The sequence below is a fragment of the Schistocerca piceifrons genome, chromosome 11, assembly GCF_021461385.2.
Source record: "Schistocerca piceifrons isolate TAMUIC-IGC-003096 chromosome 11, iqSchPice1.1, whole genome shotgun sequence".
Classification (NCBI taxonomy): domain Eukaryota; kingdom Metazoa; phylum Arthropoda; class Insecta; order Orthoptera; family Acrididae; genus Schistocerca; species Schistocerca piceifrons.
The window spans coordinates 81,738,080-81,759,223 of record NC_060148.1 but is presented as its reverse complement, the minus strand read 5'-3'; the positions used below and the strand labels follow the sequence as shown (position 1 = coordinate 81,759,223).

The 21,144-nt window shown below is 43.8% G+C and overlaps 1 protein-coding gene across 2 annotated transcripts in view; it reads left to right on the top strand.

Annotated features, from left to right (window-relative positions):
• Window positions 1-21,144, top strand: part of LOC124719924 (nostrin) — a 142,190-nt gene that overhangs the window by 97,380 nt on the left and 23,666 nt on the right. For both annotated transcript variants that reach the window (XM_047245121.1, XM_047245122.1), the window contains 4 exons: window positions 2,207-2,431; window positions 11,126-11,290; window positions 14,898-15,086; window positions 20,809-20,961. In XM_047245121.1, coding sequence (XP_047101077.1) covers window positions 2,207-2,431; window positions 11,126-11,290; window positions 14,898-15,086; window positions 20,809-20,961 — 732 coding nt within the window. The remainder of the gene's footprint in view (window positions 1-2,206; window positions 2,432-11,125; window positions 11,291-14,897; window positions 15,087-20,808; window positions 20,962-21,144) is intronic.

Genomic DNA, 21,144 nt, shown 5'->3' with positions numbered 1-21,144 from the left:
GGAGCCAGCAAAGGACTTTGAAGAGCAAGTCAACAAAATGGATAGTGTCCTGAAAAGAGATTATAAGATGAACACCAACAAAAGCAAAACTAGGGTAAGGAAATGGAGATGAATTAAACAGTTGATTGGTGAGTTAATTACATTAGGAAACGAAACAGTAAAACTAGTAGATGAATTTTGCTATTTGGGCAGCAAAATAACTGATGAAAGTAGAGGGGATATGAAGTGGTGACTGGCTATAGCAGGGAAAATGTTTCTTTAAAAAGAGAATTTGTTAACATCGAATGTAATTTTAAGTGTTAGGATATCTTTTGCGAAAGTATTTTTCTGGTGTTCAGACAAGAAGAGAATAGTCTGATGCTGCAGAACAACTTTGAGAAGTAGATGGATAGATTGGATAACTGATGAAGAGGTACTGAATCATATTGGAGAGGAAAGGAATTTATTGCAAGATTGAATAAAAGAAGGATTAGAGGAAGACGAAGGTACGAATACAGTAAGGAGGTTCAGATTGATGTAGGGTCCACTAGTTATGTAGAGATAAAGAGGCTTGCACAGGATACACTAGAGTGGAGAGTTGTATGAAACCATTCTTCGGACTCGAGACCACAGCAACAACAACAGCAAGCATATGTCGATATGATTTCTTTGAAATATAGGTGTGTGCTATATACAGGGTATTTCCGTAAGAGCGTGCAAATATTTAACAGGACATAGAGGATGCTCTAGTGAACCTGCCAGGTTAGCCGAGAGCGCTAATGCGCTGCTTCCTGGACTCAGGTAGGCGTGCCGGCACCAGATCGAATCCGCCCGGCGGATTAACGACGTCGGCCAGCCTGGATGTGGTTTTTCGGCGGTTTTCCACATCCCACTAGGTGAATACCAGGCTGGTACCCACGTTCCGCCTCAGTTACACGACTCGCAGACATCTGAACACGTTCGCACATTTCACGATTTACACTAGATGCAGACAGCTGGGGTACACTGATTCCATACCGGGGGGGGGGGGGGGGGGCAGGAAGGTCATCCGGCCGCCCCTTATAACTAACCTCGCCAAATCCGTTCCTAACCGTGCCGACCCTGCGAAACCGCGGGACATGGCACGAGCAAAAGAAAGAAAGAAAGAGAATGTTCCAGTGAACAACTTGAGGTAGGGAACCTGGGCTCGGAGAGTCCAGCTTGAGGAGGTACTAGGAATAAAATCACTGCTCTTCCAGGTCCTTTGCTGTCTCTGACAGAATTACAATGTCATCGGCGAACCTCAAAGCCGGCCGGTGAGGCCGTGCGGTTCTAGGCGCTTCAGCCTGGAGCCGCGTGACCGCTACGGTCGCAGGTTCGAATCCTGCCTCGGGCATGGATGTGTGTGATGTCCTTAGGTTAGTTAGGTTTAAGTAGTTCTAAGTTCTAGGCGACTGATGACCTTAGAAGTTAAGTCACATAGTGCTCAGGCCAGCCGCAGTGGCCGTGCTGTTCTAGTCGCTACGGTCTGGAGCCGCGTGACCGCTACGGTCGCAGGTTCGAATCCTGCCTCGGGCATGGATGTGTGTGTTGTCCTTAGGTTAGTTAGGTTTAATTAGTTCTAAGTTCTAGGGGACTGATGACCTCAGCAGTTAAGTCCCATAGTGCTCAGAACCATTTGAACCATTTGAACATAGTGCTCAGAGCCATTTGAACCATTTTTGAACCTCAAAGCTTTTATTTCTTCTCAATGGATTTTAATTCCTACTCCGAATTTTTCTTTTGTTTCCTTTAGTGCTTGCTCAGTATACAGATTGAATAACATCTGGGATAGGCTACAACCCTGTGTCACTCCGTTCCCAACCACTGCTTCCCTTTCATGCCCCTCCTTCTGGACAAGTAAAGTAAACAACACCTGCATCACGACTTCCTGGTAATCGGGTTCGTCTTCCTTGTTTCCTTGCAGGAAATAAAGAGTGTACATGTAGGTAAAGAGCACAGTGCATGCAGACTTGTAGGCATGTTAGTTGTAAACAGGCTGGAAAACAGTAACGCTAGACAGAGCGGTAGAAAAGTTTACATCCATATCTCGTTAAGCTGGCTTGTCCGACCGTAGCTTTCCTACCTCACATTGTTTATTGGAGCATTCTCTATGTCCTGTTCCATTTTTGGGGAAACTCCCTGTAGATAGCGATGTATTGGCGCCACTTCGAGGTGAGGTCTCTTAACGTACGTTGTGTGTCGGCAGCTGCAGCAGAAGCGCCGCAAGGCGGAGGAGTGTGTGAAGCGCGCCGACGTGGAGTACTGGGGGTGCTGCGTGCGCGCCGAGCGGTCGCGCCTGGAGTGGGAGGCGGCGGTGAGCAGGGGCGGACGCTGCCTGCGGGCGCTGGACCAGGACCGGCTGGAGGCCGCCGCCGGGCTCGCCTCCAGGCACCTCGCCCTGCTGGACCAGCTGGCGCCCCGGCTGCTCCAGGTAAGTAACCTGCACGTCCGACAGCTGCTACAGGGCGGTTCAAAAGTCGTCTAGAGCAGGGGTCTCCAAACTGTTTAGTCCGCGGGCCACACTGACTCCTCCACGAAGTCATAAGGGCCAAGATCTACGTAGTGGGATTAAAGCACCCTGGCACTCCACCGTCACCGTAATGTAAGGCTAAAGGAAAGACGAAATCGCAAAAATCTAAGGTTGTAGCAATAGCCAGCACTGAAACGAACTACGATTTTTATTTAGTTACATAATTTTGATTGGTGGGCGTACCTGACCGAAATTCTGGCGTATTTCATTCTGGCGAATTTCATCGACTATGTCTCTGCACACTCTTCACGAAAGCGCCCTGCAAAGTTAACGAAATCTCAAAATCATTGTTAGCAACACTATTACTAGGGTGACCAGATGCTATTGTTTAAAAATGAGGACAAACAGCTTCAAGAAGGAGGACAAAGGAAGAAAAAAGAGGACACATCAAACGGGTCAACTGCAGACGAGGATACAACCCGTCAGATTTGGACAAGTCACGTGACTGCCGGCAATTACCGGTAAAACTAGTAGTTGATTGTTACTGATGGTCGGGTGGTGGTTAACTGAGGAATAAAAAAAAAAATAAATTAAAAAAAAACATTGATTGTGGCGACAGTGTGGCGTCAATTGTTCTGTTATGTCAACAACACGGAATTGTTTACAAAGCGAAAAACGTAAGACCATTCACCTCCCTACATTCGACGCACCGCTACCAACATCTACAATTCAAGCAGCAGCTGACGACACGTAAACTGCACTTTAACCTTCCGAATACAAATAAATTGAATGACTATGAAACGATGAAATAAAACCGTGACAGTTAATCTGTCGAGTTATTTCTTACCTTTATTAGCCACTGAGACGTACGTTCCAGCTCCACATATCTCACATTCCGCTTCAAATGCATTTCTCCCCTTCTTGAAAGTTGGATATTTGCAGGAAAGGACATCAGAAAATGTACACTTTCGTTTAGGCATAGCCGAATATTTTACGTAACTCACTCGGTTAAAAATTACACTCACAAATCACACGTGCACTACAGGAAGCCAAGCCAATACATAGCGAAGGTACGAAACGAAAATTTTAAATAATCGATATTTGCACTCGCTTATAGGTCGATCAACGATAACATCGACGATCCTGGTGCCACCTACTAACACCGCCTACGTCCGAGTTTATCACGAAGGCTGTGCCAATAGTTAAAGTATTTAAGAAAAGAGCAATAGAACGGGACGAATTGTAAATTTAACTGTATTACGCTCAACTTTGCGAAAAAGCCGGACACTGTAAAAATCCGCCCGGACCCCGGACAAAGAGCTAAAAAGGAGGACATGTCCGGATTAATCCGGACGTCTGGTCACCTTAACTATTACTGCAAGACGTAACAGCGGTAGAGTATGTCAACGCATTGTTATTTCAACCGGCGCAACAATAAGTGTAGTTATGTAGTCTTGTAGCGAGTAACAGAGCCAATGTCGCGGTGTATTGGCCGCGATAGGCCTCGAAACTCAGTTGTTGGCAGCATAGGTAGCACCTCAAATACTTGGCGGGCCGGATACCAGGGATGTCCGGCCAGCTAAGGCAGGTCGGTTTCGGCCCGCGGGCCGTACTTTGGAGACCCCTAGTCTAGAGCTATTGGACAGCAAGCACAGGGTGCTCAGCTCACTTCCTGGAGTCCAGCACAGGCAGGCTATACAACGTCTTTAATAAGTCCTCTGCATAAGCTGAAATTTATCTCCGTGCAAATGGAACATATCGTACAGGATGGTTCACAAGTCCAGTTTACCTCGCAGTTCGGATATACACGGTGATTTTTTCCACCTTGTACAAATTATGGAGATTGATTGATGAGAGGACAGGGAACAAAAAAGGTCCAATGAACTTACGTCCGGAGATGCATGGTTTCCATGCTACAGACCATTTGCATTGTATATTAAACTGGCGGCCTAGAAACAATGGCTTCGTCCTGCCGTAGTCCTCAGTGGTTCATAACCCCACAGCAGTCGACCCACCCCACCGCCGCCCCACACCGAACCCAAGGTTACTGTGCGGTTCAGCCCCCAGTGGACCCCGCCGGGAACGTCTCATACCAGACGAGTGTAGCCCCAAATGTTTGCGTGGTAGAGTAATTATGGTGGACGCACACATGGTGACAGTGTTTGCGCAGCAATCGCCGACACAGTGTAGCTGAGGCGGAATAAGGGGAACCAGCCAGCATTCCCCGAGGGAAATGGAAAACCGCCTAAAAACCATCCATAGGCTGTCCGGCACACCGCACCTCGACACTTTTCCGCCGGGCTGATTCGTGTCGGAGACCGGCACGCCTTACCGCTCGGGAAGCAGCGCGTTAGACCGCGCGGCTAGCCGGTCATACATTGTTGTCAGTCATACATTGTTGCAGACACTGCGGTCCTATACGCGCTGTGCCATGCAGCCACAGTTTCAGTATGCATGGTTCCTCCTGCCATACTCATTGCTAATGTTGTGTCCGATTCACTTCTCTTGCTGACTCACCTTTGTACTGGATGTGATACGGTGTTGTACACAATGGTTCCGTATTCGAATCGAGAGCTTGCCGACATGGTGCTGCTCACAGGAAAGGCAAACGGCAATAGGCGGCGGGCAGCGGCGTTGTGTCAGGAGACCTATCCCCAATGCAGTGTTCGATTTGTGCTTTTATCAGTGGGGGGGGGGGGGGGGGGATGTCTTAGGGGGTTAGTATAATTACGTATGTTACTAGCTTGGACCGTGGCGTTACCCATGGTTAAACAGTTATTTATAAATAGATGTTAATGTCGAAACTCACTATTCACGCGTATGCACTATCAGAAAAGCCATCCCTTGTTATATCTTTAAAAGTACATTATAGGTAAAGCTTCGTTACGAAATCATCTACATACAGGTATACGACGGGAATTCAAAAAGTAAAGGCACATCTGTAAAAAGCTGCACTCATTCTGATGATAGAAAACTGAAACGTGCGTTATTTTTCTACGTAACCTCCCTGGATTTCAATGCAGTTTTCCCGACGTTTTACGAGGTTTTTTTTTTATTTCATCAGAAAATACGTTTTTCGGTCGCATCTGTAACCAATTTTGCACCGCAGCAATGACGTCTTCATCACTTTCAAATCTTCTTCCCTGTAGTGCTTCCGTTAAGGGTCCAAACATGCGAAAATCACTTGGAGCCAGGTCTGTACTGTATGGTGGATGTTCCAGCACCACGAATCTCAACTCCTTTATTGCGTCGGCTGTCCGTTTGGCAGAATATGGGCCAGCGTTATCTTGCTGCAGGATGACACCTCTTCAGAGTTTTCCACGACGTTTGGATCTGATTGCAGGTTTTAATTTCGTACGCAACACGTCACATCCACCATACAATACAGACCTGGCTCTAAAGCCTCGTTTACACCGGGGCGACGTCTTGCAATATTGTGGCATGCTACGGAAATGTGGCGTGCGTCGTCTTGTAGCATGCTACAACAGGCAACATCTTGCGGCGTATGTTGAGTGCGGCAGGTTAATTTATACCAGAGCAACAGAATTTGTGCCACACGTGTGTCGGTCTTGCAGTATAAAGGATGGTAAAGTATCGCAGCGGCGGCCTACTTGGTACTTGCACATGCAGCTAACAACGGAAATGAAAACCAAAGGAAAAGAAAACGATGGTTGAAGAGAAGAGTATTTAAAGAAGGTCCACGAAATAGTATCCTAGGAACTAGAATCAGACGATGGTGCGTTATTTAGTAATGTGTGCTTTCGTCCCAGGCGCGTTAGTCCGCGCCATACCGTTGCCAGAAGGTGGCCTAACGGTAAATGTTCGCACAGGCAGCGGGCCGGTCGCCACCCTGTGTCAGGGCCCGGGGTGGGACTTTGAGCCCCCAGCTCACCCAACTCTGCGGTACGGCTGCTGCGGTATGACTGCCACACTACTTTCCTCGCAAGCTCGCAAGTAAACGGATGACGCACCTTAGACGAAAGCAACAATGACAACATGAGAATGATAGTTCTAAATGTTTTGAAATGCTTAACTACTACATAACACTTTTTCAAAATTAATAAGCAAACATATTAATAGTATTAATAGTAAGACTGTATTAAAAACTTTCAGTGTTCGGCTCCACAAATTTAAATTATGTGTAAAGTTTTACTCCAGTGCGTGGGAAATAAACATCCCAGGTAGGGATGCATAAACTAAAGCCAGAGGAGGGGATGGTCTGATGCAGAGGGGGTAAATCCCCCCCATACCCCCCCCCCCCCCTGCAAATTGCACACTGCCCCAATGACAAGAAGTGCAGCATCCAATGTTTGCAACAGTGTTTCGCTGTTTCTCTGAGACAGGGTCGTTTCAGGAAGCAGGAAATCGTGAAGGACGTACCCAAAATGTTGGGACACCAGACTTGGAGGAAAATGTGATTAACACTGTGGAAGACGACCGCCGTGTCAGTAGCAGGCAGTTGGCCCGCCAGTACAGGGTAAGCCAGGCGACCGTGTGGGACATTCTCCATGACAGTTGTTACTGCCCTTATCACTTACAGCGTGTGGAGGGCTTACTAGCGACAGACTTTCCACAACGGGAGCAGTTTTGTCAGTGGTTTCTTCTCCAGGCAACCACGTACTCGCAGTGGTATCTTCAACTTTCATAACAGTCATCTGTGAGATAGTATGCAGAACCTCCATGGTGTGGTGGTAGCGAATTATCATCATCGGCGCAGGTGGAATTTGTGGGCTGGAATAACTGGCGACCGTATTTTGGCACCAGTCTTCCTTCCACGCCGCCTAACAGGCCGGAACTATCGGCGTTTCTTGCCGGTCACTTTACCTCCCCTGCTGAAAGAAGTGGCATTGATTCGAAGCATTATGCGGCTACTACATGATGGTGCTCCAGCCCACTTCGCCGTTAACTGTCCGGAAGCATCTCAATCGTGTCTTCCCTGATCGATGGATCGGACGAGGGGGTCCAGTTGCATGGGTTGCTCGTTCACTGGATCTTAGCCCGTGCGATTTCTGGCTATGGGGCCATCTCTAAAGTACAGGGCTATTACAAATGATTGAATCGAGTTCATAAATTCACTGTAGCTCCATTCATTGACATATGGTCACGACACACTACAGATACGTAGAAAAACTCATAAAGTTTTGTTCGGCTGAAGCCGCACTTCAGGTTTCTGCCGCCAGAGCGCTCGAGAGCGCAGTGAGACAAAATGGCGACAGGAGCCGAGGAAGCGTATGTCGTGCTTGAAATGCACTCACATCAGTCAGGCATAACAGTGCAACGACACTTCAGGACGAAGTTCAACAAAGATCCACCAACTGCTAACTACATTCGGCGATGGTATGCGCAGTTTAAAGCTTCTGGATGCCTCTGTAAGGGGAAATCAACGGGTCGGCCTGCAGTGAGCGAAGAAACGGTTGAACGCGTGCGGGCAAGTTTCACGCGTAGCCCGCAGAAGTCGACGAATAAAGCGAGCAGGGAGCTAAACGTACCACAGCCGACGGTTTGGAAAATATTACGGAAAAGGCTAAAGCAGAATCCTTACCGTTTACAATTGCTACAAGCCCTGACACCCGATGACAAAGTCAAACGGTTTGAATTTTCGGCGCGGTTGCAACAGCTCATGGAAGAGGATGCGTTCAGTGCGAAACTTGTTTTCAGTGATGAAGCAACATTTTTTCCTTAATGGTGAAGTGAACAGACACAATGTGCGAATCTGGGCGGTAGAGAATCCTCACGCATTCGTGCAGCAAATTCGCAATTCACCAAAAGTTAACGTGTTTTGTGCAATCTCACGGTTTAAAGTTTACGGCCCCTTTTTCTTCTGCGAAAAAGGCTTTACAGGACACGTATCTGCACATGCTGAAAAATTGGCTCATGCCACAACTGGAGACCGACAGCGCCGACTTCATCTTTCAACAGGATGGTGCTCCACCGCACTTCCATCATGATGTTCGGCATTTCTTAAACAGGAGATTGGAAAACCGATGGATCGGTCGTGGTGGAGATCGTGATCAGCAATTCATGTCATGGCCTCCACGCTCTCCCGACTTAACCCCATGCGATTTCTTTCTGTGGGATTATGTGAAAGATTCAGTGTTTAAACCTCCTCTACCAAGAAACGTGCTAGAACTGCGAGCTCGCATCAACGATGCTTTCGAACTCATTGATGGGGACATGCTGCGCCGAGTGTGGGAGGAACTTGATTATCGGCTTGATGTCTGCCGAATCACGTTTGTGAATGCCTAAAAAATCTTTTTGAGTTTTTGTATGTGTGTGCATAGCATTGTGAAAATATCTCAAATAATAAAGTTATTGTAGAGCTGTGAAATCACTTCAATCATTTGTAATAACCCTGTATTGTGTGCCCAGAGCCCATTCCAGATATGTAGACACTGGAGCATCGTATTCATGCTACCTTTTGACACTGTTCGGATGCAGCCTGGCAGATGTGAGCGTGTGAGACAGAACATGCGTTGAGGCACACGGAAACCATTTTCAACACGTATTGTAACTGCGACTGCATGGTACTGCGCGTATTAGACTGCAGTCTCTGTAAGAAAGCGTGATTGAATAAATGAGCTCCTGCATGGAAACCACACACTTCCGAACATAAATTCATTAGATCATTTTTGTTCTGTATTCTCTCATCGATCAATCGCTAGAGTTTGTGGACGAGGGAAAAAACATCACCGTGTACAGCGTGTTTACTCAGTTCTGTCCACCTGCCCACAACCAACACAGACAGGCTGTACAAGGTGTTTGATAAGTTCTCTGTACATGCTGAAATGGTTGTAACCTACAGGTAGAACAGGTGGTACAGGTGGTACAAGTAGTGCACGTATCATAGTTTTAGCGGAGATTGAGGCCTGGTGGATAACGGGAAGAGAGGATATATTGAAGGGCAAGTTCCCATCTCCGGAGTTCGGATAGGTTGGTGTTAACCTACAGGTAGAACAGGTGGTACAGGGTGGTACACAAGTAGTGCATGTATCATAGTTTTGATGTACAGTATGTTTACTTAGTTGTGTCCACCTCCCGACTTCCAGCACAGGCGTGATATACGTTTAATAAGTTCTTCGTACTTACTGAAATGGTTGCTGCCTCCAGATGGAACAGGTGGTACAGGATGGTTCACAAGTCATGTGGGCCTCATAGTGTGTTTAGAAAGTTCTATTGACGTCCCAATTTCCAGCACCTGTACGGTATTACTGGGTATTTAGTAAATCCTGTATAGATACTGAAACGGTTCAACGGTGTGTTTAATTCTGTGTACCTCCTAGTTTTTATCCGAGATATGATACAGAGAGTGTGTGATGATTTCTGCATGTCATATTCATTTCTATCGTGGTATACATGTGCAGGATGCATAGTAATGTCTGTACACCAACCGGCTTCTGTCCTGCAGAGAATATACAGTTTGCGTGGTACGTTCCCAGCAACTAAAGGGCTACTTTACAGTTCTTTAGGTCGCCATTGAGATCATGATATACGGGGGTTTCATGAGTTCTGTACACTGTACCGCTTCTGTAAGGGTTCGGATGTAAAGCGTGTTTAGTAAGTTCTGCCTACCTTCCGACACTGGTCTGTCTCTACGGTGTATATGACAAGTCTACTAAATATACTGCACTGGTGAACATGGTGTATACAAAGCAATTTCTTTCTCCCAGGGTATCTAATAACTTTCTGTTATCTAATGCGCTGGGTCTACAGGTTGATTAATAAGTTTTTTGGAGATAGAGATATATAGTAAGTTCTTTGGATTGCCCTTGAGATGAGGATCTACAGCACGTTCTATAAGTTCTGTGGACTGTATCACTTCGGTACACCTGGCAACTTTCATCATAGACAAGGTATACAGGGTGTTTAACAAGTTTTGTACATGGTACACACAAATGTCATAGCCTGACTGTTCTTGGCTTTTGGTAAATTCTATCTTCCTGGTGATCTGGTCTTCAAACTTGCTTTACATCCGAACGCTCCGTTTCCAGACACGGATTATAAAAACTTTATCTACTAAGTCCACTCTACAACCCCTAGAACCCCTAATAGGAACAGCGAGATACCACTTTTTTGGCTAATTCTAGTGTATCAGAAGGGGCTTAGGGAAATTACTTGAAACATATATACTTTCACACGCTTAAGTAATCAGACTTTGTGGAAACAAGTAAACAGTCGAAAGATTTGACACAGCGATGCAGCCTGGCATGAGAGTGGTGTTTACGCTGCAACAGCTGGATGCGGCTGCCTCGCCTCTCAGCTTTAGCAATTTTCTCTGATATTTTTGCGAAAAGTTTGAACGCAAACACTAACAAGTATTACGTCGGTGCACTCGTCTTTTTCTTTAAAAAAAAAAAAAAAAAAAAAAAAAAAAAAAAAAAAAAACAGTTCGTTCCATTTCAAAGAATCATAATTACTTTACTTTCTCAGTTGATAGAGGAGTTGGGAATATTAAACGTACAACTACATTACATGTCCCTTTATGCACTGTTATTTGCTGAGAATGCTAAATCTTACGCAACTCAACCTGTTACTTTGTACAACAATATGTCGCGGATTTACGTGGGGAATGACGTTTGAATGTGCCCTAGAGGCGAAACCATCATTGGGTGTACGTATTGTATTGTGTAGTGTGAGATGGCGTTGTTGTTGCTGCAGAGCGTAGCGCGGCTTCGCGAGCCGGTGGAGGCGATGGACGTGCAGCGCGACTTGCGGACGACGGCGGCACTACAGGGCGCGGGGAACCCCCTGCCGGAGCAGCTGCTGCCAGACTTCTACGCCGAACACGTCACGCTCGCCATGAACCGGGACCGCCGCAAGCAGGTAAACCAGTCACCCAGCGGCTCACACCGACTCCTCCACTTCTACCTGCTCAACACACCAACTTCGCATGTTTTACCTGCGCAACACAAAAACTCGGCACCTTTTACCTAGTCACCACACGAACTTCGCATCTTTTACCTGCTCAACGCAAACTCCAACAAGTACGACGGTCACTCCAAAAGAAATGCACACTATTTTTGTAAAAATACAGTTTTCATTCTGCATGTGTGAAAGTTTTACACACCGAGCGAGGTGGTGCAGTGGCTAGCACACTGGACTCGCATTCGGGAGGATGACGGTTCAATCCCGTGTCTGGCCATCCTGATTTAGGTTCTCCGTGATTTCCCTCAATCGCTCCTGTCAAATGCTGGGATGGTTCCTTTGAAAGGGCATGGCCGACTTCCTTCCCCGCCCTTCCCTAATCCGATGAGACCGATGACCTTGCTATCTGGTCTCCTCCCCCCAAACAACCCAACCCGTCCCCAAAGTTTTACAGTGTATAGATACATCCTTCCCGCTTGTTTTCAAACGTAGTTCCACCTGTTCCCGTGAGTGGCGCCGCCACAGCATGTCCTAAAGATGGCTGCTACACTTGTCGTTTGTCAGAAACAACGTGCTGTCATAGAATTCCCGTGCTGTGAAAACGAGACCAGTGGGAAACATCCACAAGAGGTTGAAAAAGGTGTACGGAGATGCCGCTGTCGGTCGCAGTACAGTTAGTCGGTGGGCGAGCAGGTTACGTGACGAAAGCGGGCACGACAATATTGAGGATTGTCCTCGCAGCGGTAGGCCTCGTACTGCACACACTCCAGACAATGTGCAGAGAGTTAACGAATTGGTGACTGCTGACAGATGCATCACAGTAAACGGATTGTCACGCTACATCGAGATAGGGGAAGGAAGTGTTTGCAGAATACTGAAAGTGTTGGCGTTAAAAAAGGTTTGTGCCAGGATGTTGACAGTGGCTCACAAAGAAACAGGAAAAACGGTATGCAGCGAACTTTTGGAACAGTACGAGAATGGTGGAGATGAATTTCTTGGAAGAATTGTGACAATTGATGAAACACGGCTCCATCATTTTTCACCAGAGACGAAGAGGCAATTAATGGAGTGGCATGGTGCAAATTCACCCGAGATAAAAAAATTGAAAACCACACCTTCTGCTGGAAAAGTTATGGCTACGGTGTTTTTCAATTCCGAAGGACACTTGCTTGTGGACATCGTGCCAAGTGGAACCACCATAAATTCTGATGCATATGTGACGACACTGAAGAAACTTAGAGTTCGACTGAGTTGTGTTCAACAACATCGGCAAAAGTAGCATGTTTTGCTGTTGCACGACAATGCACGGCCATGTGTCAGTCAAAAAACTGTGGAAGCGATCCCAGAACTCAGATGGACACCACTGAAACACCTGCCTTACAGTCCTGACCTGGCTGCATGTGACTATCATCTCTTTGGGAAACTGAAAGACTCTTTTCGTGGAACAAGGTTTGAAGATGATGGCTCTCTTGTGCACAATGCCAAACAGTGGCTCCAACAGGTCGGTCCAGAATTTTACCGTGCAGGTATATAGGCGCTGGTTCCAAGATGGTGGTGAGACGGATCGAAATTATGTGGAGAAATGAAAATATTGTTCCTAAAGGATGTATGTAGACACAGTAAAACTTTCAAACGTGAAGAATAAAAGATGGATTTAAAAAAAATAGTGTGCAATTCTTTTGGAGTGACCCGCGTATTACCTGCTCAACACACAAACCTCACAACTTTTATCTGCTTAACACTCAGACACAAATTTTACCTGCTCACACCATAAACTGTGCATCTATTACCTGCTCAGCACTACACGGAGGTGGCAAAGTCGTGGAATAGCGATATGCACACGTGCACATGAAGGTAGTATCGCCCACACGAAGCATAAAAGGGCAGTGCATTGGCTGGGCTGTCATTTATACTCAGGTGACTCGTGTGAAAAATTGTCTGATGTGATTATGGCCACACGATGCGAATTGTTAGACTGTGAACACGGAATGGTAGTCGGAGCTAAGTGTATGAGACATTCCATTTCAGAAACCGTTCTAGGGAATTCAGTATTCTGCAATCCACCGTATCAAGAGTGTGTTGAGAAGACCAACTTTCAGGCAATACCTGTCACAACATAGGGTCTGACGGCCTTCAGTTAATAACAGAGAGCTGTGGTGTTGGCGTAGAGTTCCCAGTGCTAACAGACAAGCAACTCTGTGCGAAATAACAGCAGAAAACAATGTGGGACATACAGCGACCATATCTGTTAGGACAGTGTGATGAAAACCATGGCATGCTCTGATGAGTCCCAATTTCAGCTGGTAAGAGCTGGTGGAAGGGTTCAACTGCAGCACAGATCCCACGAAGCGACAGTCTCAAGTTGCCAACAAGGCACCGTGCAAGCTGTTGGTGGCTCCATAATGGTATGGGCTGTGTTTATGTAGAATGAACTGAGTCCTATGGTCCTACTGAACCGATCATTGACTGGAACAGTTATGTTCAGCTTCTACGAGACCATTTGCAGCCATTCATTTCAAAATACAAACTCCACATCTTTCACCTGCTCAGCACCTTATCTCCACAATTTTTACCTGCTCAGCGCATGAACTCTGCACCTTTACCCTTTTCAACACATGAACCTCACAAATTTTGTCTCTGCAACACACAAGCTACACACTTCAACCTGCACAACTCACAAACTTGCAGTCTTTTACCTATTCAACATATGAGCTCCACACCTTTTACCTACTCAACATGTGACCTCCGCATCTTTTATCTGCTGAACACACGAACTCTGCATCACGCATGAACTCTGTATCTTGTACCTACTCAACACATGAACTCTGCAATTTTTACTCTGCTTCTTTTACCTGCAAAACAATCAAACTCTGCATCTTTTATCTGCTCAAGACTATCCTTAGCAGTAGTGTCTGAATCCTGCAACTGAAAATACACCTGTGATTTCCTTGTGGCCACTTCCTATAACAAGACAGTAAGCCACATTGTAAGAGTGTAAAGAGTGCTACTATTACATTTTTTTACAGAATTTCCAAAAAACACATAATTATATTAAAGAAGCTAAATTATTGAAAGATGATGAAAATGTGTTTAAAGAAAAGGAATTACATAATAATAAGCTTCAGTTTAATATGCTTTTACTCATAAGATATTTTAAACTGACCATAAAATTTAATCTTTATACAGAAAACAGTTCAAAAAAATGCAGTCTGTCCTTTTGACTTACACCATTGCACAATTTTGTTGTGGAGTAATTCGTGTTTTTCTGTGCTTTACAGTCAATTTATGGTATAGAACTGGAGCTAAAAATTTTTTAAAGTATCTGACACATTTAATCCCACTCAGATTCAGATCAGTTCCTTATATCAAGAGAACTTACAGACCCAGAACAGAAGCCTGTGACTCCCTCATTTGACTTTCGATGACCCCAGTCATATTCAGACTTTTAGTCCCATTTGTTGACACTTGAAAACAATTTCCTGACTCCTACCACTGTTGAGCTTCTCCCCCCATCCCATGCCACGATTTAATTTGTCTCGTTTAAACACGTTGTGTCCGTCCTCAGGCACTGGTAAAGCTGCTGCAGCTGATCCGGCAAGACCTAGAGCGTGAGCGGCGCGGCAAGCAGGGCGTCGAGCAGCTGGCCAGGGCACTCAAGGCCTCCGCCTCTGACTCGGGGACCGGGGCCGGGGGCGGTGGATCACCAGGGGCGGCAGACTCCGGGGGCGAGAGTGTCGCCGATAAGCTGCACCATGTGAGTACCGGCTGGAGGCTCCAGTGTTCACTCGGTCTGCTCCCAGACCTCATTACACAATACACACCTTCACAACAATAACATTCTTTGAGTCTCCCCTGTTTCATTGTTGGTTATTAGTATGTTGAAAACAAGCACAGCAGTCATTACACTAATCTATACTACTATATAAATACATCAACATCATTACCAAAAATCTCGACAACTTTTTGACAAATTTACTGCACATATTTGCACCACATGTTAACAGACTTCCAGACGGGCATAACCTAACCTAACGTAACCTATACCTTAACGTAACCAAATCATATATACATGTGTGTGTGTTTGTGTTTGTTATAAAAGAAATTATTCAGGTAGAGTAGGGAGACGAAAATTTCATAGTCATGAGTGACTGGAATTCAAGAGTAGGAAAAGGGAGAGAAGGAAACATATTAGGTGAATATGGATTGGGGCTAAGAAATGAAAGAGGAAGCCGCCTGGTGGAATTTTGCGCAGAGCATAACTTAATCATAGCTAACACTTGGTTTAAGAATCATGAAAGATGGTTGTATACATGGAAGAACCCTGGAGATACTAAAAGGTATCAGATAGATTATATAATGGTAAGACAGAGATTTAGGAACCAGGTTTTAAATTGCAAGACATTTCCAGGGGCAGATATGGACTATCACCACAATCTATTGGTTATGAACTGTAGATTAAAACTGAAGAAACTGCAAAAAGGTGGAAATTTAAGGAGATGGGACCTGGATAAACTGACTAAACCAGAGGTTGTACAGTGTTTCAGGGAGAGCATAAGGGAACAATTGACAGGAATGGGGGAAAGAAATACAGTAGATGAAGAATGGGTAGCTTTGAGGGATGAAGTAGTGAAGGCAGCAGAGGATCAAGTAGGTAAAAAGACGAGGGCTAGTAGAAACCCTTGGGTAACAGAAGAAATATTGAATTTAGTTGATGAAAGGAGACAATATAAAAATGCAGTAAATGAAGCAGGCAAAAAGGAATACAAACGTCTCAAAAATGAGATTGACAGGAAGTGCAAAAGGGCTAAGCAGGGATGGCTAGAGGACAAATGTAAGGATGTAGAGGCTTATCTCACTAGGGGTAAGATAGATACTGCCTAAAGGAAAATTAAAGAGACCTTTGGAGAAAGGAGAACCACTTGCATGAATATCAAGAGCTTTGATGGAAACCCAATTCTAAGCAAAGAAGGGAAAGCAGAAAGGTGGAAGGAGTATATAGAGGGTCTATACAAGGGCGATGTTCATGATGACAATATTATGGAAATGCAAGAGGATGTAGATGAAGATGAAATGGGAGATAAGATACTGCATGAAGAGTTTGACAGAGCACTGAAAGACCTGAGTCGAAACAAGGCCCCTGGAGTAGACAACATTCCATTAGAACTACTGATGGCCTTGGGAGAGCCAGTCCTGACAAAATTCTACCATCTGGTGAGCAAGATGTATGAGACAGGCGAAATTCCCTCAGACTTCAAGAAGAATGTAATAATCCCAATCCCAAAGAAAGCAGGTGTTGACAGCTGTGAAAATTAACGAACTATCAGTTTAAAAAGTCACAGCTACAAAATACTAATGCGAATTCTTTGCAGACGAATGGAAAAACTGATAGAAGCCGACCTCGGGAAAGATCAGTTTGGATTCCGTAGAAATGTTGGAACACGTGAGGCAATACTGACCCTACGACTTACCTTGGAAGAAAGATTAAGGAAAGGCAAACCTACGTTTCTAGCATTTGTACACTTAGAGAAAGCTTTTGACAATGTTGATTGGAATACTCTCTTTCAAATACCTAGGGCGGCAGGGGTCCAAAAAAGAGAAAGAAAAGCTATTTACAATTTGTACAGAAACCAGATGGCAGTTATAAGAGTCAAGGGACATGAAAGGAAAGCAGTGGTTGGGAAGGGATTGAGACAGGGTTGTAGTCTCTCCCCGATATTATTCAATCTGTATATTGAGCAAGCTGTAAAGGAAACAAAAGAAAGTTGGGAGTAGGTATTAAAGCCCATGGAGAAGAAATAAAAACTTTAAGGTTCGCCAATGACATTGTAATTCTGTAAGAGACAGCAAAGGACATGGAAGAGCAGTTGAACGGAATGGAAAGTGTCTTGAAAGAAGGATAGCGAAACAAGGATAATGGAATGTAGGCGAATTAAGTTGGGTGATGCTGAGGGAATTAGATTCGTAAATGAGACACTTAAAGTAGTAAAGGAGTTTTGCTATTTGGGGAGCAAAATAACTGATGAGGGTTGAAGTAGAGAGGATATAAATTGTAGACTGGCAATGGCAAGGAAAGCGTTTCTGAAGAAGAGAAATTTGTTAACATCGAGTATAGATTTAAGTGTCAGGAAGTCGTTCCTGAAAGTATTTGTATGGAGTGTAGCCATGTATGGAAGTGAAACATGGACGATAAATAGTTTGGACAAGAAGAGAATAGAAGCTTTCGAAATGTGGTGCTACAGAAGAATGCTGAAGGTTAGGTGGGTAGATCACATAACTGATGAGGAGGTATTGAATAGAATTGGGGAGAAGAGGAGTTTGTGGCACAACTTGACTATAAAAAGGGATCGGTTGGTAGGACTTGTTCTGAGACATCGAGGGATCACAAATTTAGCATTGGAGGGCAGCATGGAGGGTAAATATGGTAGAGGGTGACCAAGAGATGAATACACTAAGCAGATTCAGAAGGATGTTTAGTACTGGGAGAAGCATGCACAGGATAGAGTAGCATGGAGAGATGGAGAGCTGCATCAAACCAGTCTCAGGACTGAAGACCACAACAACAAATATATATATATATATATATATATATATATATATATATATATATATATATATAATTGAGGGAAACATTCCACGTGGGAAAAATTATATATAAAAACAAAGATGAGGTGACTTACCGAACGAAAGCGCTGGCAGGTCGATAGACACACAAACATACACACAAAATTCAAGCTTTTGCAACAAACCGTTGCCTCATCAGGAAAGAGGGAAAGATGAAAGGAAGTAGGTTTTAAGGGTGAGGGTAAGGAGTCATTCCAATCCCGGGAGTGGAAAGACTTACCTTAGGGGGAAAAAAGGACAGGTATACACTCGCACACACACATATATACATCCACACATACAGACAAAAGCAGACATATTTACTTAGTGGCCATCCTCAGTGCTGTAAGATACAATTAAAATTGTTAGGCTTTAGTACTAACAGGCTTAGATACACACACACACACACACACACACACACACACACACACACACACACACACACACACACAGACAGACAGACAGACAGACAGAGAGAGAGAGAGAGAGAGAGAGAGAGAGAGAGAGAGAGAGAGTGTTTTCAGTTACCTGAGACTGCAGTCGTGTGTGTGAGTTGTTTTTGCATGAGTGTGTGTGTGTGTGTGTGTGCACGTATGTGTTTTTATTGTTGACAAAGGTCATTGGCCGAATGCTTTAAGTGTGAAAATCTTTTCTTTTTCGCCTATCTGCGACTCAGCATCTCCGCTGTATGGTGAATAGCAACTTTCCTTCTCATAAAATTGTTGTTTAGATAAATTAGAAATACTAGGAAAGTAAGTCATTAGGAAAGCATTAGGCATATGCACACGAAAAACTGTGGAATGTTGGCTGTTACAAAGTACTCATGCAGTTTACTGAAATATATAAATCATAAATCATATCAGAAGTAATGAAATAAGGCCAATATTTTTTTGCATTTATATCAAATGGAAGACAGTAGATTAACCAAGAAGATCTTCAAATATTTATGGTATAAAAAGTTGGTTAGTTGGATCCACTAACTACAAAAAGGATTTAGAAAAATAATATAAAAATGCAAGAAACAAGTGACAGAGAAGTGTTTAGGGGAAAAGTATTGAATATGGAAGGATTCCAAGATAGCAGAATGGCAGGAAAGGGGGGGGGGGGGGCAATGGACTTCATCTGAAGTGGTCAAAAGAGAGGGAGAACAAACATAGTGAACAAATGAAAGAGTACTGGAAGAAAACAAAAGAATAGTGAATGTGGAAGTGAGATTGGCATGTAGTCCTTAGTTCACTCATCTGAGAAGAAGTAAATGGGGTGTATGAGCCAGTCAAGCTGATTGTGCTGTAGTTCTCATATTTATCTGCCCTTTCTGTCTTCTAGATTGTGTGTTTGATATCCTTCGAAAGTGTTATCTCTTCAGTGCCACATTCTACACACTAACTTTTGTAGTTGTTTGGTTCCTACTTCCTTCAATGATCTCATAATTTCTGCTGTTATCTGTGCCTTCCACCTCATTTGGTCTCAAGTCTTCCAATGCTCTGCGAACTCTAACACTGAAATGTCTTCCACATCAGTTCCCATTTCTGCTTCTATCACATCAGCAAGAAATTGCTCCCCATCTTTGAGGCTCACAGTGCACCCTTTCCACCTCTCTCCTCTACATTTGTCTAACACTCTTTCTTCCTTGATTTCTTTGCTCATAAATACATTTTAAAGTTTTTTTGACTTTTCTATATGCTGAATCCATCCTTCTGCAAACAATTTTCTGTTCGATATCTTGACATTTTCTGTAGTCTCTGATAATAGTGCTAATAGTAAGTATTCAATAAAAGCAGTGGCTGATTATTATAAGAAGATAAAGCAGTACCTTTTTCCGAAGTACCTGTCCTCCTCCTAATAACACTTCTCTGAAGAAATTGGCTCAATATTTATTTTTAGCAAGAGATCGATGTATTATTTTCAATCTATGGAATAAAACACTGACTGTTAACTCACATGTGATATATTGTCTTAATCTTATAACATATCTTCATAAACTTTTTACAGACTGATTAAATAATTGTTGCATTTTTTATTTAAACTACAACTTGTGTCGGCCATACTTTAATGTCTGACCAGCAACTGATTGTAACAGCTGACTTATTTGGTCTCGCAGCAGCACTGACATGAAAAGTAACAATTGGTGATGACAAGTTCATTTATTTTTAAGAGTATTAATACTTTTTAGGAAGTTACAATGAAATGTGACATATTCACAAAAACTTGCATGACTGTAAGTTTTACAATAATGGAGAAAATGTTTGACACTACTTGCTTTTTTATACAATTATTTCTTTTTGATACGAAATTTCTTAAAATATTGATTTTGAGCAGTTGCTTTTGAAATATGTGAATTCCTGCCAAAGTGCATAATCGTTTTAATTGCTGACATTTACAGAGGTGGCAATGCTTATGTTAAGATATTTAATAGAACCAAATGCTTTGTAAATCATGTTATAGATTATTATCTACTGAACTGTTCCCTATTTGAATAATTGAACGTGTTGTTGTGCAACGTTTTTTTAGAACTTTCTGTTAATCATTTTAATATATTTTATGCAAGAATTACATCAGACAAGTAAATTATTATTTTTCTAATTTTGAAATTATTGTTTTGGCAGAATGGAAATCTGTGTACATGAAATACTAAATTATCCAGTTTTGTAATTTTGCAAATGAAATAGTATAACTAATTTTTATCAAAGGATGTTGAAGTCTTAGAAATAATGTTAGCTAATAAGTAATAAATGGGAAAATAATAAACACAATCGTACACTATAACATTATAAAATAGACAATTTACCAAGTAGTTCATTAAAGATTGTGTATCCCATACTCCTATACAAAATCTGTGGCTGATGCGTTACATAGCACACCCCTTTGGGTTCCAGGCACGTTCCATGCTGGCGTACCTGGAGGCTGCACGTTTCAAAGTCCAAAGTGCTCTTCTGGAGCTGGAAGGCCGACCGAGAGCGGCGCACCCGCTGGCTCCGCACATCTCTGTCTCCCGGGACCGCGCCGGAATGCAGCACAGTGTGCTCAAGGTGAGGCATGCGTGGGCTAGTGGGCTGTGTGGTCGAGTTACTGTGGGGCCGGCTTACTTTATTTTGGTTTAGTTTAGTTTGGTTATTTTGCATGTTCTATAGGGCATATACAAGTCAGCTCATGTCTTTAGATTTACCAGGTGTAGCGGTATGAAATGAGCGTTAAGATACAAATGTGTCGAT